The sequence below is a fragment of the Corapipo altera genome, unplaced genomic scaffold (assembly GCF_003945725.1).
Source record: "Corapipo altera isolate COAL_440 unplaced genomic scaffold, ASM394572v1 271, whole genome shotgun sequence".
Classification (NCBI taxonomy): domain Eukaryota; kingdom Metazoa; phylum Chordata; class Aves; order Passeriformes; family Pipridae; genus Corapipo; species Corapipo altera.
The window spans coordinates 1,161,379-1,181,427 of NW_020884935.1; the positions used below are offsets into that span (position 1 = coordinate 1,161,379).

General features: G+C 45.4%; 3 protein-coding genes across 4 annotated transcripts in view; 2 read left to right on the plus strand and 1 right to left on the minus strand.

The window, feature by feature from the left end:
* Positions 1–3,820, plus strand: part of TAX1BP3 (Tax1 binding protein 3) — a 3,940-nt gene extending 120 nt beyond the window's left edge. The window contains exons 2-4 of the mRNA XM_027660227.1: positions 1,529–1,648; positions 1,944–2,021; positions 2,246–3,820. Coding sequence (XP_027516028.1) covers positions 1,529–1,648; positions 1,944–2,021; positions 2,246–2,383 — 336 coding nt within the window. The 3' untranslated portion in view covers positions 2,384–3,820. The remainder of the gene's footprint in view (positions 1–1,528; positions 1,649–1,943; positions 2,022–2,245) is intronic.
* Positions 3,821–4,388: 568 nt separating this feature from the next.
* CTNS (cystinosin, lysosomal cystine transporter) lies at positions 4,389–11,754 on the minus strand. Of its 2 annotated transcripts, none has more exons than XM_027660225.1 (11): positions 11,500–11,754; positions 10,993–11,066; positions 9,843–9,921; positions 9,171–9,255; positions 8,977–9,080; positions 7,891–8,022; positions 7,083–7,182; positions 6,869–6,988; positions 5,778–5,948; positions 5,457–5,574; positions 4,389–5,101 (listed from the first exon to the last, which is right to left on the minus strand). In XM_027660225.1, exons 2-11 carry the CDS (start codon positions 11,054–11,056, stop codon positions 4,971–4,973), a joined length of 1,104 nt encoding a protein of 367 aa, XP_027516026.1. In that variant the 5' UTR covers positions 11,057–11,066; positions 11,500–11,754; the 3' UTR covers positions 4,389–4,970. The 2 variants fall into 2 exon arrangements, with proteins under 2 accessions (XP_027516026.1, XP_027516027.1); XM_027660226.1 differs by lacking the exon at positions 11,500–11,754 and adding an exon at positions 11,223–11,241.
* Positions 11,755–11,795: 41 nt separating this feature from the next.
* On the plus strand, positions 11,796–19,954 carry SHPK (sedoheptulokinase). Its single transcript, XM_027660224.1, has 7 exons — positions 11,796–12,185; positions 13,218–13,359; positions 15,658–15,841; positions 16,998–17,150; positions 18,230–18,405; positions 18,515–18,715; positions 19,537–19,954. Exons 1-7 carry the CDS (start codon positions 11,964–11,966, stop codon positions 19,929–19,931), a joined length of 1,473 nt encoding a protein of 490 aa, XP_027516025.1. The 5' UTR covers positions 11,796–11,963; the 3' UTR covers positions 19,932–19,954.
* Positions 19,955–20,049: the final 95 nt, after the last annotated feature.

The following is a 20,049-nucleotide window of genomic DNA, read 5'->3' on the forward strand; positions in this document are numbered from 1 at the left end:
CGGGCGAAGGGTGCGGGACGGGACGGGGGCAACGCGCTGGGAGCTGCTGAGGGGACTGGGACGGGGACAGAGGTGGCGGTGCCGCCCGGCAGCGCCCTGCGGGCTGTCAGCGGGCGGAGGTGCCCGGCGGGGGTGGAGGGAGCGGGCGGAGGGCGCGGTCCGCAGCGCCGCCGGCCCCGGTGGCCGCGGGGGCTGTCAGGGCTCGGCCGGCCCCGCCGGGCACTCGGGGCACAAGCGCCTCTGCGCTCCCGGGCGGGAGAACTGGGGGGAAGGTCCGCCGGCCCGAGGGACAACAGACCCCTGCCCAGCCCCGCCGGCTGCTCGGGTGTTGCTTGAGAAAAGAGGGAACGAGTGGCTGTGGTCTCCTGAAGTGCCTTCTACCGGTATCGCTGGTGTGGTGCCCGCTCTGCGAGGGCAGGGGCAGGATAAAGCACCTGCTTGTCTGGGTGGGGTTTGGGAAGCAGAGCTTTTACAGTGCGGTAATTGCACACGGTGCAAGTGGAGGACTCTGTGCCTTCCGGTGGTTGGAATATTAAAGGTGGTTGTGCTCTGGGAGTGTGACTGGTACCTCGGCTGGAACGGGCTGCACAGCCCCCAGTGTCTGAGAGCTGACAGCCTTGGGAACACGGACTCTGTCCTGCTGTGGATCCCACTCTGGATCTGCTGATCCCAGTCAGTCTGGATCCCAGGGAGGGTCTGAGTCCAGCGCCCGTGAGGAATTCTCACAGAATGGTTTGGGTTGGAAGGGACCTTTAAAGGTCACCTCATCGAGCCCCTGGAATAAGCAGGAACATCTTCCACTAGATAAGGCTGAACCACCTTTTGAGAGGTTATTGTGCCAGTTAAGACTGTGGCTTTTCATCGTGGCTCAGGAATTGCTGGCATTTGTGCAATGCTGACATAATGCATAAAGCTTGTCAGAGGCCTCTGTGCATCTGGCAGCGAGGAACCTGCCCCTGGATTACTAAAGTGTGGATAAGTTATCCTGAAAAAGATCCATCCTAATAATAGGTTGTCATTTCTGCTGATAGGACTAGCAGGAACACAGGGCACGTGGATAACAAGTGAGATGAGTCTGGTCATGAGTGACTGCTGGTTATCAAGGCATGAGTCATGTTTAAAGAGACCTGGTCTGGTTTTAGCGTTGTTCCCTTCTATCCCCGGGCAGGGGATAAAGCTCTGAGTAATTAAGGTGCTTGGCTGTGTCATGGCATGAGAACCCTTGGGCTAAGCATGGAATGGCTTCCTGTCCTGCTCCTCTGTGACAGAACAGTTCAGAGCCAGCTGCTGTCAACACCAGGGCTGTGTGGCTGACAGCAAATGCCAGAGGACAGTTCTGTGCTGCCAGGGGGTTTAGAGCTGTCTGCTTACAGTACACAAGGGTACCAAGCTCTGGGCAGCCTCCTCTGGTGGGTGTATGGGATCTCTGTGAAAGACAATCTGACTGGATCATAAATATTTGTGTCTGATTCCAAGATTCCTTCCAATCATCACAATACTCAGCTATTTTCTCTCTTTCTCTTTTCAGCAAAGAATTGAAATCCATAAGCTTCGTCAAGGTGACAATTTGATTCTGGGATTCAGCATCGGGGGTGGCATTGATCAGGACCCAACCCAGAATCCTTTCTCTGAAGACAAGACTGACAAGGTCAGATGCTCTTTTCCTGTAGCAACTCCTTCTCCAAAAGGCTGAGGGATCCAACTCAGCATCTTTGTCCTCTCACACCACTACTACTGAAGTTACTCTGTTGCCTCATTATCACTTGCAAAGTGAGGTTGTTTAAATGACCTCTCCACCTTTTCTATTGTCCAGTATTGCACAAGCCTTTCTTTTAAACTCAAATTCCATAGTACACTACAAAGTGTTTTTGCATTGTAGTAGAATGGCCCTTGAGTATTTAATGCTCCCATCTTTAGGGAATGAACCCTTCATTTTTTCCCAGGGTATCTATGTAACGAGGGTGACAGAGGGAGGCCCAGCAGAAGTTGCAGGACTCCAGATTGGAGACAAGATCATGCAGGTAAACACCAAGATAACACAGTACTAACACAGCACCATGTGCACACTGCAGACAAGCCTCTGCTGGGGGAAAACAGTCATCTGGGTACTTCCCAGGACAGTTTGTGGGGTTTATTTATAAACTTAGCTGTGGCATAAGCACATGCACTGCGTGGTTCTGATAGAACACTAACAGGACACCTATGAGTCCTTGCACCTGCCTCATTTTATGGTTTTTTCCCCCAGGTGAATGGCTGGGACATGACAATGGTGACCCATGACCAGGCTAGGAAGAGGCTGACAAAAAGGAACGAGGAGGTGGTACGGCTGCTGGTGACCAGGCAATCCCTGCAGAAGGCTGTGCAGCAATCCATGATGTCCTAATCAATCATGGAGCTGGGGAAGGGTTAGGGAGGGAGATGTATAGACTGGTATCAAAGAAAGAAGCAAATGCTAGACTGGAACAGGTTGTCTGGAAGGGGTGCACGTTCCTACCTGTGGTAAACACTACTTTATTTTAACTTCCTCTGGTGTAACTGGCAGTAGTAAAACAATAGTCCCCTAGTCCCCTCAGCAGAGTGCTTCTCTAAAGTCTGCCCTGCAGGTACATGGCAAGACTTTTGTCATCATGGCTTTTGGGACAGGACAAACTGTAGTTACCTAAGAGCAACTGGAAAAGCCTTAATTTTGACAGGATTCTCCTGTAACACAAAAGCTTCCTATTTTAAGAGGAAATGTGGCTTCTGCTGTGAAAAACCTGAGGGTTTGCTGTGCCTAAGTTTTTACAAGTGAGCTGTCCTGTCCCTTCCATGCTATCAAATTAAAATGCCAGAATTAAGAGTTGCACGCTGCTGTGGGGAGGAGCACTGTACTAATCCCACACCGTGTGCGAGCTGGAGAGTGTGCTGAAGGGTTTGGGGCATTACAGTTCCCTGCAAAGATTCCATGTACAAAGCAGCCTCTTCAGACAAGAAACAACTGAGTAGCACAGAAGTATTAGATTAATCTTTGTGAAGTACACTACAGCTTCATGGACACTACAGTTCATGACAAAGTAAAACCTTAATTCTCCTTGTTCCCAAGTAATCAGATGAACTGAGTTTAAATTAAGGGAATATGGAGCAGGAAAGAAAACAATGTTGCTGAACTTACCAGAAAAAGCTACTTGTATCTGTAGAGTTTTCAGTTCTTCATTCCACTTCTATCAGACTTGAAATGGGAGGGGTGGATTTTGGTTTGTCTTCTAGAAGACTTTGTGTAAATCACTGATTTATTGGATGGAAGATACGAATATGCCAGTAACTTGCAAAAGTGCCTCTTGACCAAATTTAAACTTCTGGTAGTTGTTTAAATCAACATGCCACCAGGATTGAGGATTCTTGCTGCAACACTAAGTTCATGATCTGGCATCCTGTGGTTTGTTAGCCAGCCAGCTTTACAGTTACCCAAAAACTGGAGTTTTTAATCCTCTTCAGTTGATTTATACATATCTATACTTTCCTTAAGCAGTCTTCAGGTAAGCTGTTGTAAATAGAACATGAGGAGGTGGCAGACTAACTTATTCAGTACATTACTGCTGTGCCATGTTGTGATTGATGCATCTCAGACTGTTCTATGCACACCAGCAGATGCCTATTTACCAATTTTATATCTGTGGAATTACTACAATCCTGCTTTTGAATTTTTGTAACTTAAGAATTCCGTGGTAAATTTTAAGTCTTTCAAGCTGAAGTTATTTTTGTTACTATAAAGGATACACTGCTATTTGTACTGCTATTTCACTTGATTTTACACACAATAAAACAAAGTTGGATTTCCTGAGCTGTTTCTCCTTACTTTTAAGAGTGCCACATCACTTGGATGCCTCCAGCTGAGACCTTTTTTCTGCCTCGAAGTAGATTCTGGACTGAGGTTAGTAAGGTCTGGTTTCACTGGTGGGTATTTGTGGTGTTACTGAGCTGTCAAGCTTCACCTGGGCTCTGTCAGGGGAGAACCTGCTATTCCTTAGATTGACACCTAGTAAAACACATGAGGTTTTAAGCATTCAGTTATTCAAGCACAAATGCATAGATTCCCTTCTACTTCTTTTAAAAGGTCTAACACTTACCTTCCAAGTAGTTCAAGACCTTGATCTCTACCTTGAGTACCATGTGTAGTTAGGAAGTTGCCCAGGAACAAAAGCTTATGCTTAAACTTTAATCATGGGGCTGTTAACATGGCCTACTCATTTGATAAATCTTTAATCTTTACCATCCACCCATTAGGATTTAAGGCATGTCAGTACAACTGAGCAAAATGAAGTTAGCAACTGGAAGTATTCTGAGCACTTGTCTTAGCACCTTTGAAAGAGCTTTCAGTGAAATAAGAATAGAAAAAAGAATACAGTTTCTGCTTCTTAGAATTTTTTTTTTAATAAAGATTTAAAATTCTAATATTTGTGCATTTGTTACCAACCCCATTGTTGTTATGTCCCACTCTGGCTGTTAACTGCCAGCCTGAGTGGTGCTGCACTGTGAGCTGAGGAGTCAGCAGCAGCACTTGGATCCACAGTCTTCAGTCATTACATTAAGATATTAAGTGGTTGCTTAAACAAGATCTCAGATTTTTGGAAGACAGAACTCTTGTTCTTTGTGCTTCACTCCCCATCAGAAAGACATCACTCTGGTCTTTCTCTTCCCTGTTTTTAATGAAAAAATAGCCATGTGTTGCTTGGAGTGCTCAAGCTAAACCGTGTGTGCAGCTTCAACAGGCATGAGTCTCCCATGTGCAAGTGGTGGCCAGAGAGCTTGCTGTCCTTAAGGCATCTGGTAATCAGTGTTTGACAAGGCAACATTCCACACCAGAGAGGATCAAGTTATAGACACAGATCAGAATCAGTATTCCTGGTGACTGGTAGCAGGAATCTTGAAAGCCCTCAGCCAGGGTAGAGGTGAGTTCAGTTTAAAGTTTTTGTCCCCACAAGTGATGTTTGTTATTCACAAGGTTCATACCCTTGTCTCCTGTAAAGGCAGTAGTGCTGGACCATAAAAACAATATCAAAGATGATGGAGAAGACACCCAGGCCAAACTTGGTTGGATCTCCAAAGATTAATTTCCACTGATCTGTCAAACACAAAATTAGAGTTAAGTCTAACTCCTCGAGTATAGTCTTGTCTCAAGAATTTGAGGTCAGGCCATGCATGTTAGAGAAGTTTGTGATTATTACCTGGACTGCTTAGACACACCTTAGGACTGACTGGAGTGCACATCTTTTGCAAAGCTAATAATAACTGTTCCTGTGGTTTCTTCAGAATAGCTACTTCATTTTATATCTTGAGGGAGTATGAGCAGATTCTTTATTCTTTGCAAAAAGAACAGCTCCCCATACCCCAGCACAAACATCATCCTCCTGAGATAACCTGCTGGTTCATATCTGCTTTGTAGCAGGGCCTCCCACCCAGCTCAGTTCCAGGCTTACCATTGTTGTATGACTGCAAAAACATCTGGAGAAGGCTGAAGCTTCCACCAGTGAAGTCCAGTAACACATTTCCAATGCTCCATCCCTCAGTGCTTTTCCGACGGAAATTCATGTAAGCCTGGGAGTGTAACAAGGAGTCAGTCAGTGTGTCATGCACAGGCATTTGAGAGTAACATTTAAGCAGCTTCAGGTATAACTATGCTGGTTTTGTCACAAAAAGCCTTAATAAATAATCACTGGTGGTTTAGTGTAGTCAGACTTTCAAGAGCACACACTGCAGGCTTAAGAATGTAGCAGAAAAGCAAAAAAGTTCAGATTTACCTGAGGAAAATATTTTATCAGTGTGACTGCTAACTTAATGTAGGAGAAGCAGAATAAGAACTGTAGCCAAGTCATCTCCTCAGCTGCAGCAAGAAACAGTGTTGTGAAGGTGAAGATCCATGCAAGTGCCAGTAGTCCAACAACAACTTTGGATACTTTCTGACCCGCTCTCTGAAATAGAAACACAGATACAGTTTGGTCTGGCCATACATCCCCAGACACTAAGATACAGTTTGCCCATGACTGTGCAACATTACAGTCCAAACCTGTTTTACCAGTCAGGCTGGTACCACAAGGGAACTTTAAAATTAAGCAAGTGCTACAGCAACCAGGTGTAAGTTTGCAAGAGCTGATGAGAAATATTCATATCAATATTTTGAAACACTGCTGTCCCTGAGTAAGGGGGAAACAATTCTGGAGTATTTATAGTGCATAATCTATAACAATCTCCCAAATTCAGTCTCATGATATGAAGAGTTCCTATGTATTCAAAAGGCTGATAATGCCATTATGGTAAAAGATGACTATTGCACCTGGCAGTGGGGACAGATGGGCTGTTACAGTTTTGGGTTTAGCATCACCAAAGGAAGAACCCCAAGAGAGAAACAGTTACCATCTAGAGAAAATTGGCTTGTTCAGAACAGAGGCTTTTACGTGAGAATTAAACAAAGAACCACCTGACTGTAAAAATCAATCAGTCTCACCTGAAAAGGTGTGAATTGTAAAAGGGCATTTACAGCTGTTTTAGGATAAAAGAAGTTGAAAAAAAGCTGCAAGTTTGAATTGGTAATCTATATGCTAGCCAGAGATCTGCTTGGGAACTTTATGAATCTGGCTGTTTGCCTCAGTTATTATGAGTCCCTACGGAACTTTACTTATAAGCTCGGAACATCCATCAGGCTGAAGCAGATACGATCAGTGGAGTTGTTGCTCACTAAGGAAAGATGAAGGCAGCTGGATTGTAAAGCCTGGCTTTTGGGAAGGCATTGCAAGTGCAGTGAAGAGGATTTTGGAGCCCCAAAGGAGCGGTGAGGTGCCCGGCAGAGGGAGCTCTGCCAGAACCGACAGATGAACCCGGCACCCAGACCCACCTCGTAGATGCAGCACTGAATGATGGTGAGGAGAGTCAGAGTTACTGCGTGGAGACTGAAGAAAACATCATTGATGGCCACGGGGTTCACCCCGCTGGGATAACTGACCAAGAATTCCTCCTAAAGGTAAGAGAAACCAAAACCAGCCACATGTCTTAATTCCCTTCTGTAGATACCCAACCCCTGGCAAGTATTTACAGAGAATCATGCTCACCTTAATCAAGGGAATCCAGAAGAGGCCAACGTTAAACACACTGTATGCTATAAAGCCAGTGAGGTTTAATGCTATAAAGTCAAAGCTTAGTCCAACAACACTAGAGTAGGGGGAAAAAAAAAAAGAAAAACATGCATCAGAGCATTACAGGCAGTTCCAGGGACAGCTTGACCCTAAAATGTACTGATTTATAGGCAATTCCTGATTAAGCAAAAGCCTCAAGCACTGTGACCACACAATGCTGTGAGTTCATGAGGAAGCAAGGTGCAATAACACAGCTCTCACTGACCAGGTTGCGTCTCTGGTGTTTAACTTGACCCCTCCATAAGTTCAGCTTGTCTGATAAATCCATTCCAGCCTGAGGCACTAGTGCATTTCTGCCAGAATAAATGCTTTAGTTCTTACATATAATCATGTTTCTACTTAGAGTCACTTAGTTAAGGGGAGCTGGCTTAATGATGACACTACAAGGAAGGGTCCGAGAAACAGCTCTCAAGGCTGCAACCTTTAAAAGTGATCATCACAACTGGCTCAGGCAGATGATTTGCAACATCACACCAAAGGCAGTGGGGAAATCTCTATCACAGATTAGTACTGGATGCCAAACCTTAGGATCAGCTGTTCATAGGATGCACTTAGTTTCCCCTAACCAGCACGTATAAAAGCTCACTGGGGCTGCAATTTGCCTTGTTTTTTTCCCATCTTTCCATGGATAATTCACAATAACAAAGACGGATGTAACTGAAGCTATGAACAGGATTTGCAGGAGTGCTTAAGTGACTTGCAAACACATCTTAAGCCTCTTTACCTTTTTCGTCGCCAGTTCTCAAAGAGTTGAGGATAAAAGGAGATGGACCAGGCAACAAAATAGATCCAGCCAATCACCTCATCAGCATATCTCACTATGATGCTATGGATCACTTGGAATCGAATCCTAGGTCTGATGGTTAATGCAAAAAGAATTAGTTAATTCTTTTTCAGGAAATTTTGTCTTGCTCTGCTTTGAGAGAGGAAATAGAGTTCAGGTGTTGAGAAAAGACAGTGAGGATTCAGTTGGTTGCAGTTCAGTTGCTCCCCTTTTCTTTAGTGTCCTTGTTATGTTTGGGACATCTCTCACTCCTACCTCCCCTTTCCTTCTTGCCTGACTCTTTCCCTTTCCATTCTTTTACCACAGGAATGTTCAAAAAGGTCATCTCGTGCCTATGGTTCCACTCTCTTAGCACAAGGTTCTGTTAGGCAAGAGAGAGTTGCACTTTCCACACTCTGTCAGCAAAGCCTCATGATTGTGCCTGTCCTGTGAGTGTTCCACGTGCTCACCTCTGCATTTGCTTCGAGTCTTAAAAGCAGAAGCAAAACCAGGAAGTAAAACAGGAGCATCTTGTTGCTCAGTGACATCTGGGCAACAAGTGAATACTGTCCAGCTTTCTCCATCTTGCTAGACTTTTCCTGTGAGGGAGAACTGGCACCTGTGAGAAGAGGGCTGCCCTAACTAGAAAGCAAAGCACCTGTATGTCAAGGTGCATGTGGGTGCACAGCTGCACCAGGCTATTAGAAATCCAGAACAAAGCCTGCACAGAAAGATCAGTATCCCCCTGGACACTGACAACCAAATGCTTCCCAGACTGGAAAATCTGGCATGTAGTTTTCATGCTTTTGGGAAGGGTTATTAAAACCAGACTAAGGAGCTGTGATAACTCAGCTATCTAGTAACTAAATCTAAAATACCAAGATTATCACTCTGCTTCCATGCCCTCTATTTATCTGAACACCCTGGGGTTTGCTGGAGGTTATCACATCTTCTCAACTACATCCCATTTTACTACAAAGAGGGAATAGTTACCCCAAGTTTAGAAAGCTATAGGAGAGTAAGTGGAACTAAAAAACAGCTTCTCACCCAGTTAAGTTGGAATTAGTGGCATAAAGATAAACTGTTACTTGTCCAACATCATCTGCTTTCACTTGGAAGTCTGCTTTAGTGTGACCTGCAGGGAACTGTACCTGCAAGGCAAAGTAGAGGGAAGAGAAAGGAATTGCACCACACCAGCAGGAGCCTTTTGTTTAAGGTCACAAGTCTGTTCTGTCACTTACTTCATCAGGCAGTTCAACGATGGTGCTGTTCTTTGAGGAGTGTGTAATATTAAGAGTTATCACCAGTGTCTCATTTAATGGAGCCCTGTGAAGCCACAAAAAAACCAGGTCAGGCTGGTGCCTGAGTTCAGAGATTGCTGCAGGGATGTGGGGGAGTATCTGCTAAATCCTCTCAGCAATGAGCAGCCCACACACAGCAGTCCCTGCCTGGTACTCAGAGAAACACCAGCACCCAAGTGTGTGAGCATTGTACTGGTTCTTTTATCTGAACTAGAGAGGGCACAAGACATTATGTGGCCACATTTTAGCTTCCTCTTCTCCATAAAAGTGGCAGAGCAAAGTCACTGCCACCAGGATCCCATCCTTGTGCTCATTAACCCTTGCTGGTAAGGAGGGGCAGAAACAATGCCCATGTACTTGGGGTGATGAAGGACTGAAATTACAGCAGTAAGACAAAACAAAAAAAAAACCTAAAAAACCCCCTCTCTGAGTGACACAGTCCTGCATATCTTTCCTAGAGAACTCCACTGAGCATTTGTCCAGGAGGCTATCCTTCTAGGAAATGCAAGTTTCTCTTAAGCATCAATTTTTAGAAATGGAGGAACTGTAAATTCATTTATGGAGGACAGCCCCTGTTCCAAAGGGAAAGTAAAGCTGCAATCATGACTTTACCTCAGAGAGATGGTGACGTTTGTTGAACTTCCACTTTCTAAAGAAACCACTTCAGGGACAGACAATATAATGACTCCATCTGAGGGGAAAAAAAAACACCCACACAAATCTCAATTACTATGAACAGCTTCTTCAGAAGAACAACCTATTTTCTTTTGTGCCATAGACATTTTGTCAACTGGTATCTGCAGTATCAGATCAATCACATTAGTACACGTGAAAAACAGCAAAGGGAGTACAGCAACTAAAGGTACTGAAGTTAAGGTGACTAAAAAAAGGAGAAGTAAATAATTGTCACTTGAACACGTTGCAAGGAAGCAATTTAAATATGTGAAGTTCAACAAAAGGTCGTGCCAAGTGAAGGCCACAGAATACTGCCACACTGATTCTTGATGTGATCCTAGTAATCTAAGAGTCATAAATGCCCAAAATTTAGTTTAGAATTGCTTCTTGGATCACAAATTCAAACCAGGTACCTAGATATCCAAGAGAACGTACATTTACTATCTAACACTTCAAAAATCTCAAGCACCTTACTTACAGTGCTCTGAAATATTGAATTAAGGGGTACATTGTACAACACCCCAGCTATGTTGTACCATATCATGCTCTTAAGAGGGCAAGATTCCAAGTGCCAGTACAACCACTATCAAAACCTGAAGCTGGTCAGATGTCATCAATTTTGACAGGTGGAATCTAAGCCTATTTTATTCATTATGTGTTTAAAAGACACAAGACACAAGGCGAAAGAGCAAAGAGCCGCATAAAAATACAATGAGAAACGGAGAGATAAACAGTTTGCACAGATTGGCCTGGACACTTTCTTTCTTTTTACTGTTGCCACATATCACACAGTGTTCTTAAGAAGTTATTTCAGCGCAGAGGAGGTAGTCAGTTTATCACTGGCTCCATCCCAGGCAGTATTTAATCTGCTTCTACAGATTCTGGAGCTTGAGGTGAGGGCTCCCCCACAACAGTGCCTGGGCAGAGCACTGACACCAAGCCACGGTAATGTGTGAGAGAAGAGCAGATGGGAACGTGTCCCAGGTATCCCTGGAGAGCTGTAATGGGATAACTGGAGAGCTGCCCTCTTCCACCTCTTGCTGGTCTGGAGCCCTGTGAGGCCAAACTGGGATGACCAAACACTCACCGCCAGGCCCCGGCAGCACAAGAAAGAGGCTCAGCAGAGCGGGCAGCAGGTACCGCGTCCTCATGGTGGAAAAGCTGCAGAGAAAGCGGGGAGAAGCTTTGCTCAGGTCCCACGCGTTTCGAGGGGGGCACAGCCCATCCACTCAGGCGGCAGCCGAGGCAAATAGCTCCCCTCTCAGCACCGCGGCCCCCAGCCCGGCCGAGGGACCCCCAGCACCCCTCAGAAAGCACCGACCTCCCCGTCCCTCTGTGTGCCCGGACTCCCCGGGAACATCTTTACATCTTTACTTCAACTCCTGTCCCATGACGAACCCCCTCCCAACCCCAACGCGCAAGACTACAAATCTCGGCAGCCCCCGCGCCCTCGCCAGCCCCCCGCCGCTGGCAGCGCGCCGCGGGGCACGCTGGGACTTGTAGTCCCGCCGCCCTCCCCTCGGGAGCCCCGGCGGAGCGGGGCACCCGGTGCTTTGGGACACGCGGCGGTGCCGGGGAGCGGGAGGACACCCACCTCCTTCAGCGCCCGGCGCCGTCCCGGCTCTTCCCTTTTCAGCTCTCACGTGAGGCGATCGCCTGTGGACTCCCCGCCCAGCGCCCACCGCGCCGCTGCGGCCGCCCCCGGGGCCATCTTGGGTGTGGCGGAGCGGGTCGGGGAGGGGGGAGTGTTGCGAGAGGTGACGAGGCGGGCTGGGCGCTGTCCTGGTTTGGTTTTTGTCAAGAAGTCTGGTTTTCGACAAAAAGTCTGGCTTAAGGGTGCGCGTGTCAGCAGAGAGGGCTGGGGAAGGGGCGGTTTGTCACTCTCAGGGTGAAGGGGTAGTGGCCGGGGAGCGCTGAGGGGGAGGCACCCTCAGCCTGAGGGCAAAGTCCAGGTCGCAAAGTCCAGGCTCCCGTCCCTGGGAGCCCACACCGCGTGTGCCCTCGGCTCTTGGGGATTGGTAACCTCTCCGGGGTACAAGGAACCGTGTGGGTCTCGGCATGGTGGGTGTCGGTCCCCCTGGATGCGGTGGGCAAGCTGACAGCGGTCCCCTCACGGCCATGGCGGGCAGCCCTGAGCCCACCTGTGTGCTGGGCATAGACCTGGGCACCACGTCGGTGAAGGTGGCCCTGGTGACAGGGACAGAGCGAGGGCTGGCGGTGGCACAGAGCTGCTCCAGGGAGACGCAGGCATACACCGATAGCCTGGAAGCTGGACCGCAGGTAAGGGCTGGCAGGGAGCACTGATGGAAATTGCAGGACACCAGCCTTGCCTTGTCGTGCCTGGGTTTTGCTACACTGTGCAGACTCCAGTGGCTTTCTTGGATTGTTTTATGCCGAGATTGACAGGTGGTTGCTGCATGTTTGTGGATACCTGAAACTAGAGTTAAAATGCTCCCCGTTCCCTGTTCAAGGAAGTCAGGTAGAGCTGCTTGATTTAAGAAAGACCCAGGTTTTGAAAAGTTGCCCAAGACTATCTGAAACTATTCTCCCATGAACCACCACCTTGTCTTTGACACTCCCAGTGAGGGAACAGCAACCACTTGCCAACTGGAAGGGTATTAGGTACTTTATTGTGAGATGGAATCATAACTGGAAATTCCCAGTGGAAATAACCAGGAACATGTACTCCTATAAAAGATCTTTTCATCCATTGTGTTGGTCAGTCTAAAAAAAGGATGAATCAGAATCAAAAAATGCTCATCAGCATTCCTCTGGCCTAGTATTGTAGTGAGTCCAGGGCTAATTTCTAAGCAAAGATACCAAACAGGCCAACCCTCCTCCCTGCAGCCGTGTTCGTGCAGCCAAAAGTACCTATGCACAAAGTTCACATTTATTTGTAGATTAATGTTTCACTAGTTTTGTTTGTAATCTTGATACTGGTCTGTCACAAAGTAATCTGGATCTTTGAAAGTGTGAAAGCTGCCATAGAGCTTCTTGAGGCACAGTTTGGTCAGTTTGATGAACAGATCAGTTTGCTGGATAGTTCTAGGAATAAAATATTCAGAAGTGAAATATCAACATCATGAAAATCTTCTTCTCAACTTCCTAGTATTTGTTTTTTAGTTTTTGTGGGTTTGTGGGGTTTTTTGGATGTTTTTCCTTTTTACAGTTTAGTAGTGAATGTTACCCTAATACACGCTGTTAAGCTAAATGAGTTCTGTTCTTCACTTCTGACTCGAGTAGCCTTGTTTAATAAATACACTGGGTGAATCCTAATGGCTGCATGCTCAGGGTGATGCTTTCTGATTGCAGGGAATGGAGCAGAATGTCCAGAGAATAATAAGAGCACTGAATGAGTGCCTTGCTGCTCTCCCTCAGCAGCAGCTCCAGCGAGTCACCCACATTGGGATTTCAGGACAAATGCATGGGGTCGTGTTTTGGAGAAGTGATAAAGGTAACATTAATTCTTTATCATTCCTCTTCAGAGTTAAAATTAAATTTTAGCACTGAAATGGTTCTGTGATTAAACTGCTGTGTATTCACTTTGGTCTTCTGTAAAACAGAATTAACAGGTCATCTTCTGTGGGAATTTTGCTTTTTTTTTTCTGGAATTTCAGCTCCTTGTATAGTTAATGATATTGTTTGCACAGATTAGTTAAAGGATTTAGTCTAATGAGATCCCTGCAGAGTCAGCACAATTATATGAAGGAGGAATAACATATTTGTGGCTTGTTAATTGGGAATAACTTTGGGGGGGATGCTGTCCAGCATCTCCATAACTTTCTGGTTTTTTCCCCCCCAAATCTCAAGCCATTTTTTTCCTACCGAGTTGTAGACTGTCATGTTGCATTCATTTTGTTGCTTATGCTTCTGTTAGTAGGAGCTGAAAAAGGACTATGGTCACCATTCTGGATGCTCAGCTGCTTGGCAAGACCTCAGAAACAAACTCAGCTGCAGTGAGGTGGTCACGTGGGGCTTGACTGTGCAAATACCCAGATAATCCTCGTGATAGTGAGGATAATGGAAAAACCCAGGCCTTGGATTGCCAGCCCTCTGAGATAGGGGTGGATTATCTTCTTGGCTATTGCCTTATAAACCTGCTGAAGTCTAAAGCTTCCAGAGTGTGGTTCCATATCTTCTTTCTTTTTACCTTATGATGTGCATATAATCGGAACAATTATCTATAAATACAATTATACAAGTCTTACTATAATAGGAGTTATGCAGATTAAGCAAAGATTTATTGGAAACCATAGATTAGATTTCCCAGAAGTGCTAGTCACTGCCTGTCAGAAATTGTCAGGGTCTTAATTGCTTGAAGAGACACTCTGCTATTCATTTCTGGCTGTAATTTTATGTTAAATTCGAAAATGATTAGAAAGAAAGAAATCCAAAGGCTGATGGACTGAAGGAGCTGTTTTGCTTTCCACGTGTCCCAAGAGCTACATAACAAAGCCTCCTGGGTTCATAGACACAGGTTCTTATGTCATTTGGTAAATATTTTATGTCCTAAAGCCACATACCACTTTAGTTTCATTTCTATCAAGTGAAAGAGGGTGTTTGCTCTCATTTGTTTTGAGTGGATCCAGGACCTTTGGGACACAAATAAAATTTTTAATAGCATCCTTTGGGATTAGATTTATGGTTGCTAATATTTCTTAGAATCCATTTAAGACTAGAAAAGCAAACCAATTGGAAATTTGGTTCCAACGGACTTGATAGAACAGGGAATTAAGGGAACAAGCAAGAGTATGTGTTTTGCTTTGCATGTTTCACATGGCACTTCCCAGCTTTCTTGGCTGCTGTTTGCTGTGTGAGTGTGATATATCCAGCCCAAGAATGACTTTTTTAGCTGTATTTAAGTGAGTCAGGCAGCTGGGTCTCTTCTCTGACCTGCAGGACAAGTGGCACAGCACAGCTTGAAACTCTGCTCCCTGGCCAAAACCCAGGAGCTCGCCTCAGTTTCAGAGCCAGCTGGAGACAGTGAGTGGCCTGTCCTGTCCCTGCCCTGTGTCCAGGGAGAGGCCAGGGCTGAGCCCTGGAGTGTGCTGGCAAACATCACGTGCCAGTGCTTGAACCCTGCCTCTCAGGTGAAAGAATGTGAAGGTTTCATCAAAGCTCTAGAGTTCTGTGTTCAAAAGGAATGTGCTGGACTGGTAAAACTGAATTAAACCCTGATCTACTTTGGTGAAGCTTCGCTGCACAGCACAGGGGAGGGTTGCTCTTTAGTACTTTGCAGTCCATTGCTTAATACTTATAGATCCAGGTTTCATGTTGGCTTAAAAGGTGATGAAACTTGGTGTCTCCATCATGGGCAGTTCCTTGCTACCACAGCATTCTCCAGGTTGTGATGTGGCAGATCCCAGTTGAGGTTTATATGTGAGAGCTGTCATATCAGCTCCTTGCCTCCCACAGCAGAGCTGTGTTTGGGGTTTTTTTGTGGCTCACCTGCTATTTAAGTATCTTTAATATCTTAAAGTGCAAGTGGCTTGCTCCTTTAGGCACTAGGAGTGCTTAGAGAAAAGGAAGGCCTTGGATAGCATCCTCTGTTTTAGCAAAGGATGACTGGCATTATGACATTATCTAGGGCTGAAAACCACGACCAAATAATTTCATTACAATCTCTACTGGCTCCATTTCTGCTCTTTTTCCAGTATATTGAACAAATTATCAAGTGTGTCCAGAAATGAGGGATGCCAGGCAGGCTGCACTGCAGGGAGTCACTGGATTTCTTGGCTACTTTGTGTTTCAGGTTGCAAGTGGGCAGAGTGTGGCACAGGCCCTGCCTTTGAGCCACAGGACGTCAGTCACCTGGTGACCTGGCAGGACGGCCGCTGCAGTCCCACCTTCCTCTCTTCTCTTCCTCTGCCACAGTCAGACGTGAGCTTGGCTACAGGATTTGGATGTGCCACAGTCTACTGGTATTTAAAGAAGAGGTACATTGCTTCTCAAAAGGGCTTCTGTGTCAGGCAGTTTCTCATCTTGAATTTATGTGGCAATTCCTATTCCTGTAGCACGTTAATGCTGCTGCAGGCTGAGGGGCTGCGTTTCTCTGTAATCATAATCTTAATTAAGTTGTCAAGCAATATTTAAAATGGCAGTATTTAATATAAACTGTATGCAACTGAGCACACAAGAGTCTCTGACCTCATAAAATTACTACAGATTTCTAACAAAAAGAAAAGCTTCTGACCATAGAGTAACAGAAGCTTTAAAGTATCACAGAATAATTGTAGTCCATTGTACCGGTCAGAGGAGCTCTGCTAATGCAGTTTGAACGCTGTCATTTTGCCTCGTGCTGTTTGTGAAAATACCAACATGCCTAAAGCAGTCACAGAGTGCTTGGTCTGGTTGCTGCCAGATGCTAAAACAAAAAGCCTCTAAATTAATTTCAGTTCCTTCCTTCCTCAAACGCTGAGATCCTCATGAGGTGTTATGAGTGCTCTGCTTTGTTGTGGCATGTTTGCAGAGGATATAATTTTTCACTTATGACTTGGCATCAGCAAGGTTTGCTCTTTAGTTTCATCTTTCTCAAAGAGCCAGAGTCTTCCTCTGCAGTGAGCTCAGGTTCAGTAAAGGGGAAAAAACTTATTAGATCTTGGTTTCTTCCAGTATATGTCCAGCAAATATATGGAATATGGTGTGATCCTACTTTAGAGCTGCATTGTTTCACCATTTGATACATTTCCATTCATATAATTTGTGTATCCCTGACCAACTGTGGGAGTTTACCTATTTTTCTCAAATGCTCCAGGGTCAACCAAGTGCCACTTTTTTCATGCAAACAATTACTACTTTCCTGGTAACTTTTGCAGTGCTGTGCTTTTGAACCAAGATAATTCATTCCTTAAAGCTGCTGTCTCTCCATCTTCCATCAGGAGATAAGTATTGCTGCAACTTGGAAAACAAATTCCATTTAAAAAAAACCAAACCAAACCAACAAAATGCAGGTTGATCACTGAGGTGGCAGTTTAATTTTTAGATGAGACCACACGTGTCAAGTTCTCTGTAGCAATGGAAGTTGTCTTGCTCCCACTGCCTTATAGCAAAATACCCTTACTGGTTTTGTTTTTAAAATGTCTTGTTTAAAAGTCCAGATTTTCTGAAGGCTTATGATGCAGCTGGCACTATCCAGGACTACGTGGTTGCCATGTTGTGTGACCTGAAGAAGCCACTCATGTCTGTCCAGAATGCTGCCAGCTGGGGATATTTTAATTCCAGAAGCAAAAGCTGGAATATTGACATGTAAGTGGTCATTCAGTGGGGCCTGTGCACTGCACCTCTTTGGGCTCTGAGTATCAATGTGCTACAGGTAAAAAGGGGTTGAAAGTTACTCCTACTCAGTTGTGACCTGTACTGCTGAACTCCTGACTACTGAGAGTTTGCTCTGGTTTGTGAAGTGTATCTGTTTAAATCTTGTAAAATGTGGTACAGTATTTTTAGAAATACCTGCCCACAGCAGAGCTGAGAGACTCGTCAGTGAGTCCTTGTATAGCAAACTGCTCTCTCCTTTTCCATGGTGGGATGGGATGGATGGGAATGGACAAGTGCACATTGCAGCCACGGTGTTCCCTCATGGCAAAGGCAGTTATCACTCTCTTAGTTCTTTCAACTGAGCTGCTTCATAACTACTAAGACTTACCTGTGATAATGTAGTTGTTAAGCTACAGGAAATCTTATAGGGAATCAGTTTATTTATTTACTTATTTATTTTAATGATTTACTCTTTCAGGACTGAGTGCTAAGGCCTTATATATTCAGGGCTTAGGTTAGGCCAGGACTCCAAAGTGAAAGATCTTCTCATCAAGGTATGAAAGAGTGACAGAAACTTGCATTTTGCCAACTGAACTTTTACTAATGTGGAGTTGTTGCTGTAGCACTGTAGTGTTATCTTGCAGCTGATTGCATAAGGAGTTTGTTGGATTTAACTCTTTGTGTTTTGAACCACTAATTGCATGACATCTTAAGTTCTTTGACACTTAGCTGCATTTTTTGCTGTTTTTTGATTGTCCCTTTACCCTGGAACTGCTTGTCCATGTGACATCAGCAGGTTAAACTTGCTGAACACGTACTGTATGATCTCAGGTATTCAGATTGCACATAAAGGAAAACTGTATATTCTTCTAGACTATTCTAGTTTACCCAGCCCATTGGACTGGAATGCTGCCCCTGTCCAAGACAGAGCTTTCTAAATAGGTGAAAGCCTCCATAAGTCCAGCAGCCACAAATATATGGACAGCTTCATCTGTGACTTCAAAGAGGTCTTTGTAGTCATGCCACAGTTCCCATACTGCTTTCCTCCAATAATGTTGTTCTGATTACAGATTGAAAAAATCCGGCTTTCCCGTTCACTTGCTTCCAGAGGTGGGAGACCCTGGAAGCATTGCAGGCAGGACAACCCATGCATGGCATGGAATACCCAAAGGAGCAAAAGTAGGAATTGCTCTGGGAGATTTCCAGTGCTCTGTTTATTCCTGTCTGACTGAGAGGACTGATGCAGGTATGGTAATTTTGGTATCTGGTTTGGTTTACTCGTCGTCCTCCTTCAGGGTGGCTTAGTAAAACACTGATTTTTTTTTTTCTTTTTTTTAATTTCTTTTGTGTTCTAGTTCTTAATTTCAGTACCTCTGCTCAGCTGACCATCTCAATGCCCCCTGGTTTCCAGCCTCCAGACACACCAGATCCTTCCTCAGCTGTTACTTATTTTCCCTACTTCAACGGGGACTACTTGGCAGTGGCAGCATCGCTCAACGGAGGCAACGTGCTGGCCACGTTTGTGGGCATGGTGGCACAGTGGGCAGGGGAGCTGGGTAAGTCATGCCAAGGAGAGCTGAAGCTTAAAATTGAGGTTGATCATCAATGTAAAAGGAAGCTGAGGCAAAGGAACAAGCCTAGAGCTGTTCTGTCGTGCCATACAGGGAACGAGGATGTAACTCTTGGGCCAGGCTTCCTAGATCTCTGGAATTTCCTGCTTATGAACATGCTGGGACAGTCATGCTTGGACTCCACATTCACATTGCCTCTAGGTCTTCTTTGGTTTCAAGGACAGAAGAGAATTATTTTGTGCAAGTTGATTTTCACAAGGAAAAGCTGGCAGATTTGAGGACAACAGCCTCTAATTTTGTGTGACTGCAGTCCAGAGGAGTCCCTTGGTTGGATCAGTTGCTTTTTGCAGAACTCTAATGGATTTTAAGACTCAAACTCGTGTTATGTCTTCTAAGTGCTTTAAGTGTGGTCTTCACAGGTTTTTTAATAATCTCTTGGGTTTTGCAATACAAAAGTGAGCTCTGAAATTGTTCTTTCAGCGAGTACTTGAGGTGAGCTTCGCATTCACATGGAATCCAGCCACTGAAGCTGCTCTCTGCCATTAGTGCCTGGTGTTGTTTTGTGTAACTTAGCACAGGGCAGGTAACAAGGAATAGCTGTATTGTCAGGAAAGGCAGTTTCAGAGAAGGTTTCTAGTGTCACATGTCCTGGATACAATTGAGTGGGAGAACTGGGGTTCATAATCCTGGAAAAAAGAGTCACCCTTGGGACATGGAAAGAGATATCCAGTATTTTGCTGAACAAGTGGATAAGTGTCCATTGTAAGTCTCCACCAGATTAGTAACCTGGTATTTCCCATCTGCAGGACTTCAGGTCCAGGAGTCTGCCATCTATACAAGGATAATCCAAGCAGCCTTGGCCCAAAACCACAGCAAACTCTCAGTCCACCCAACCATATTTGGAGAGAGACACATTCCTGAGCAGCTGGGATCAGTGACCAACATTGCTGCCTCTGAGCTGTCCCTGGGCCACGTCACCAGAGCTCTGTGCCGTGGAATTGTCCAGAACCTCTGCTCCATGTTACCTGTGCAGCGCCTGAGGGACGTGGGCGTGAGGAGGATCCTGGGCAGTGGGAGTGCCCTGGCCAGGAACGAGGTGCTGAAGCAGGAAGTGGAAAGGATTTTTCCATTCCCTGTGGTTTACGGGAAAGATGTTGATGCTGCTGTGGGGGCTGCCATGGTGGTGTTCCATGGGAAATAAAGTGGTTAATTGGAATGGCCTGAGATGGAGCCTCTGTTTTCTTCCTGACTCTACAGTGTTTCTTTTCACTTTATTCCACATGCAGTCTCACTCATTACAGAGGGAAAAAGCCCCAGCA

What these genes read in the sequence shown, in the direction of transcription:
- CTNS (XM_027660225.1), bottom strand. Translation starts at nt 11,056, where the DNA reads ATGAGGACGCGGTACCTGCTGCCCGCTCTGCTGAGCCTCTTTCTTGTG. An exon ending in TGTGCTGCCGGGGCCTGGCG is followed by an intron (nt 9,922 to 10,992) that starts GTGAGTGTTTGG and finishes TTTTCCCCTCAG; the next exon opens with ATGGAGTCATTATATTGTCT. An exon ending in TCGTTGAACTGCCTGATGAA is followed by an intron (nt 9,081 to 9,170) that starts GTAAGTGACAGA and finishes TTTGCCTTGCAG; the next exon opens with GTACAGTTCCCTGCAGGTCA.
- SHPK (XM_027660224.1), top strand. Translation starts at nt 11,964, where the DNA reads ATGGTGGGTGTCGGTCCCCCTGGATGCGGTGGGCAAGCTGACAGCGGT. An exon ending in TACTGGTATTTAAAGAAGAG is followed by an intron (nt 15,842 to 16,997) that starts GTACATTGCTTC and finishes CTTGTTTAAAAG; the next exon opens with TCCAGATTTTCTGAAGGCTT. An exon ending in ACAGTGGGCAGGGGAGCTGG is followed by an intron (nt 18,716 to 19,536) that starts GTAAGTCATGCC and finishes TCCCATCTGCAG; the next exon opens with GACTTCAGGTCCAGGAGTCT.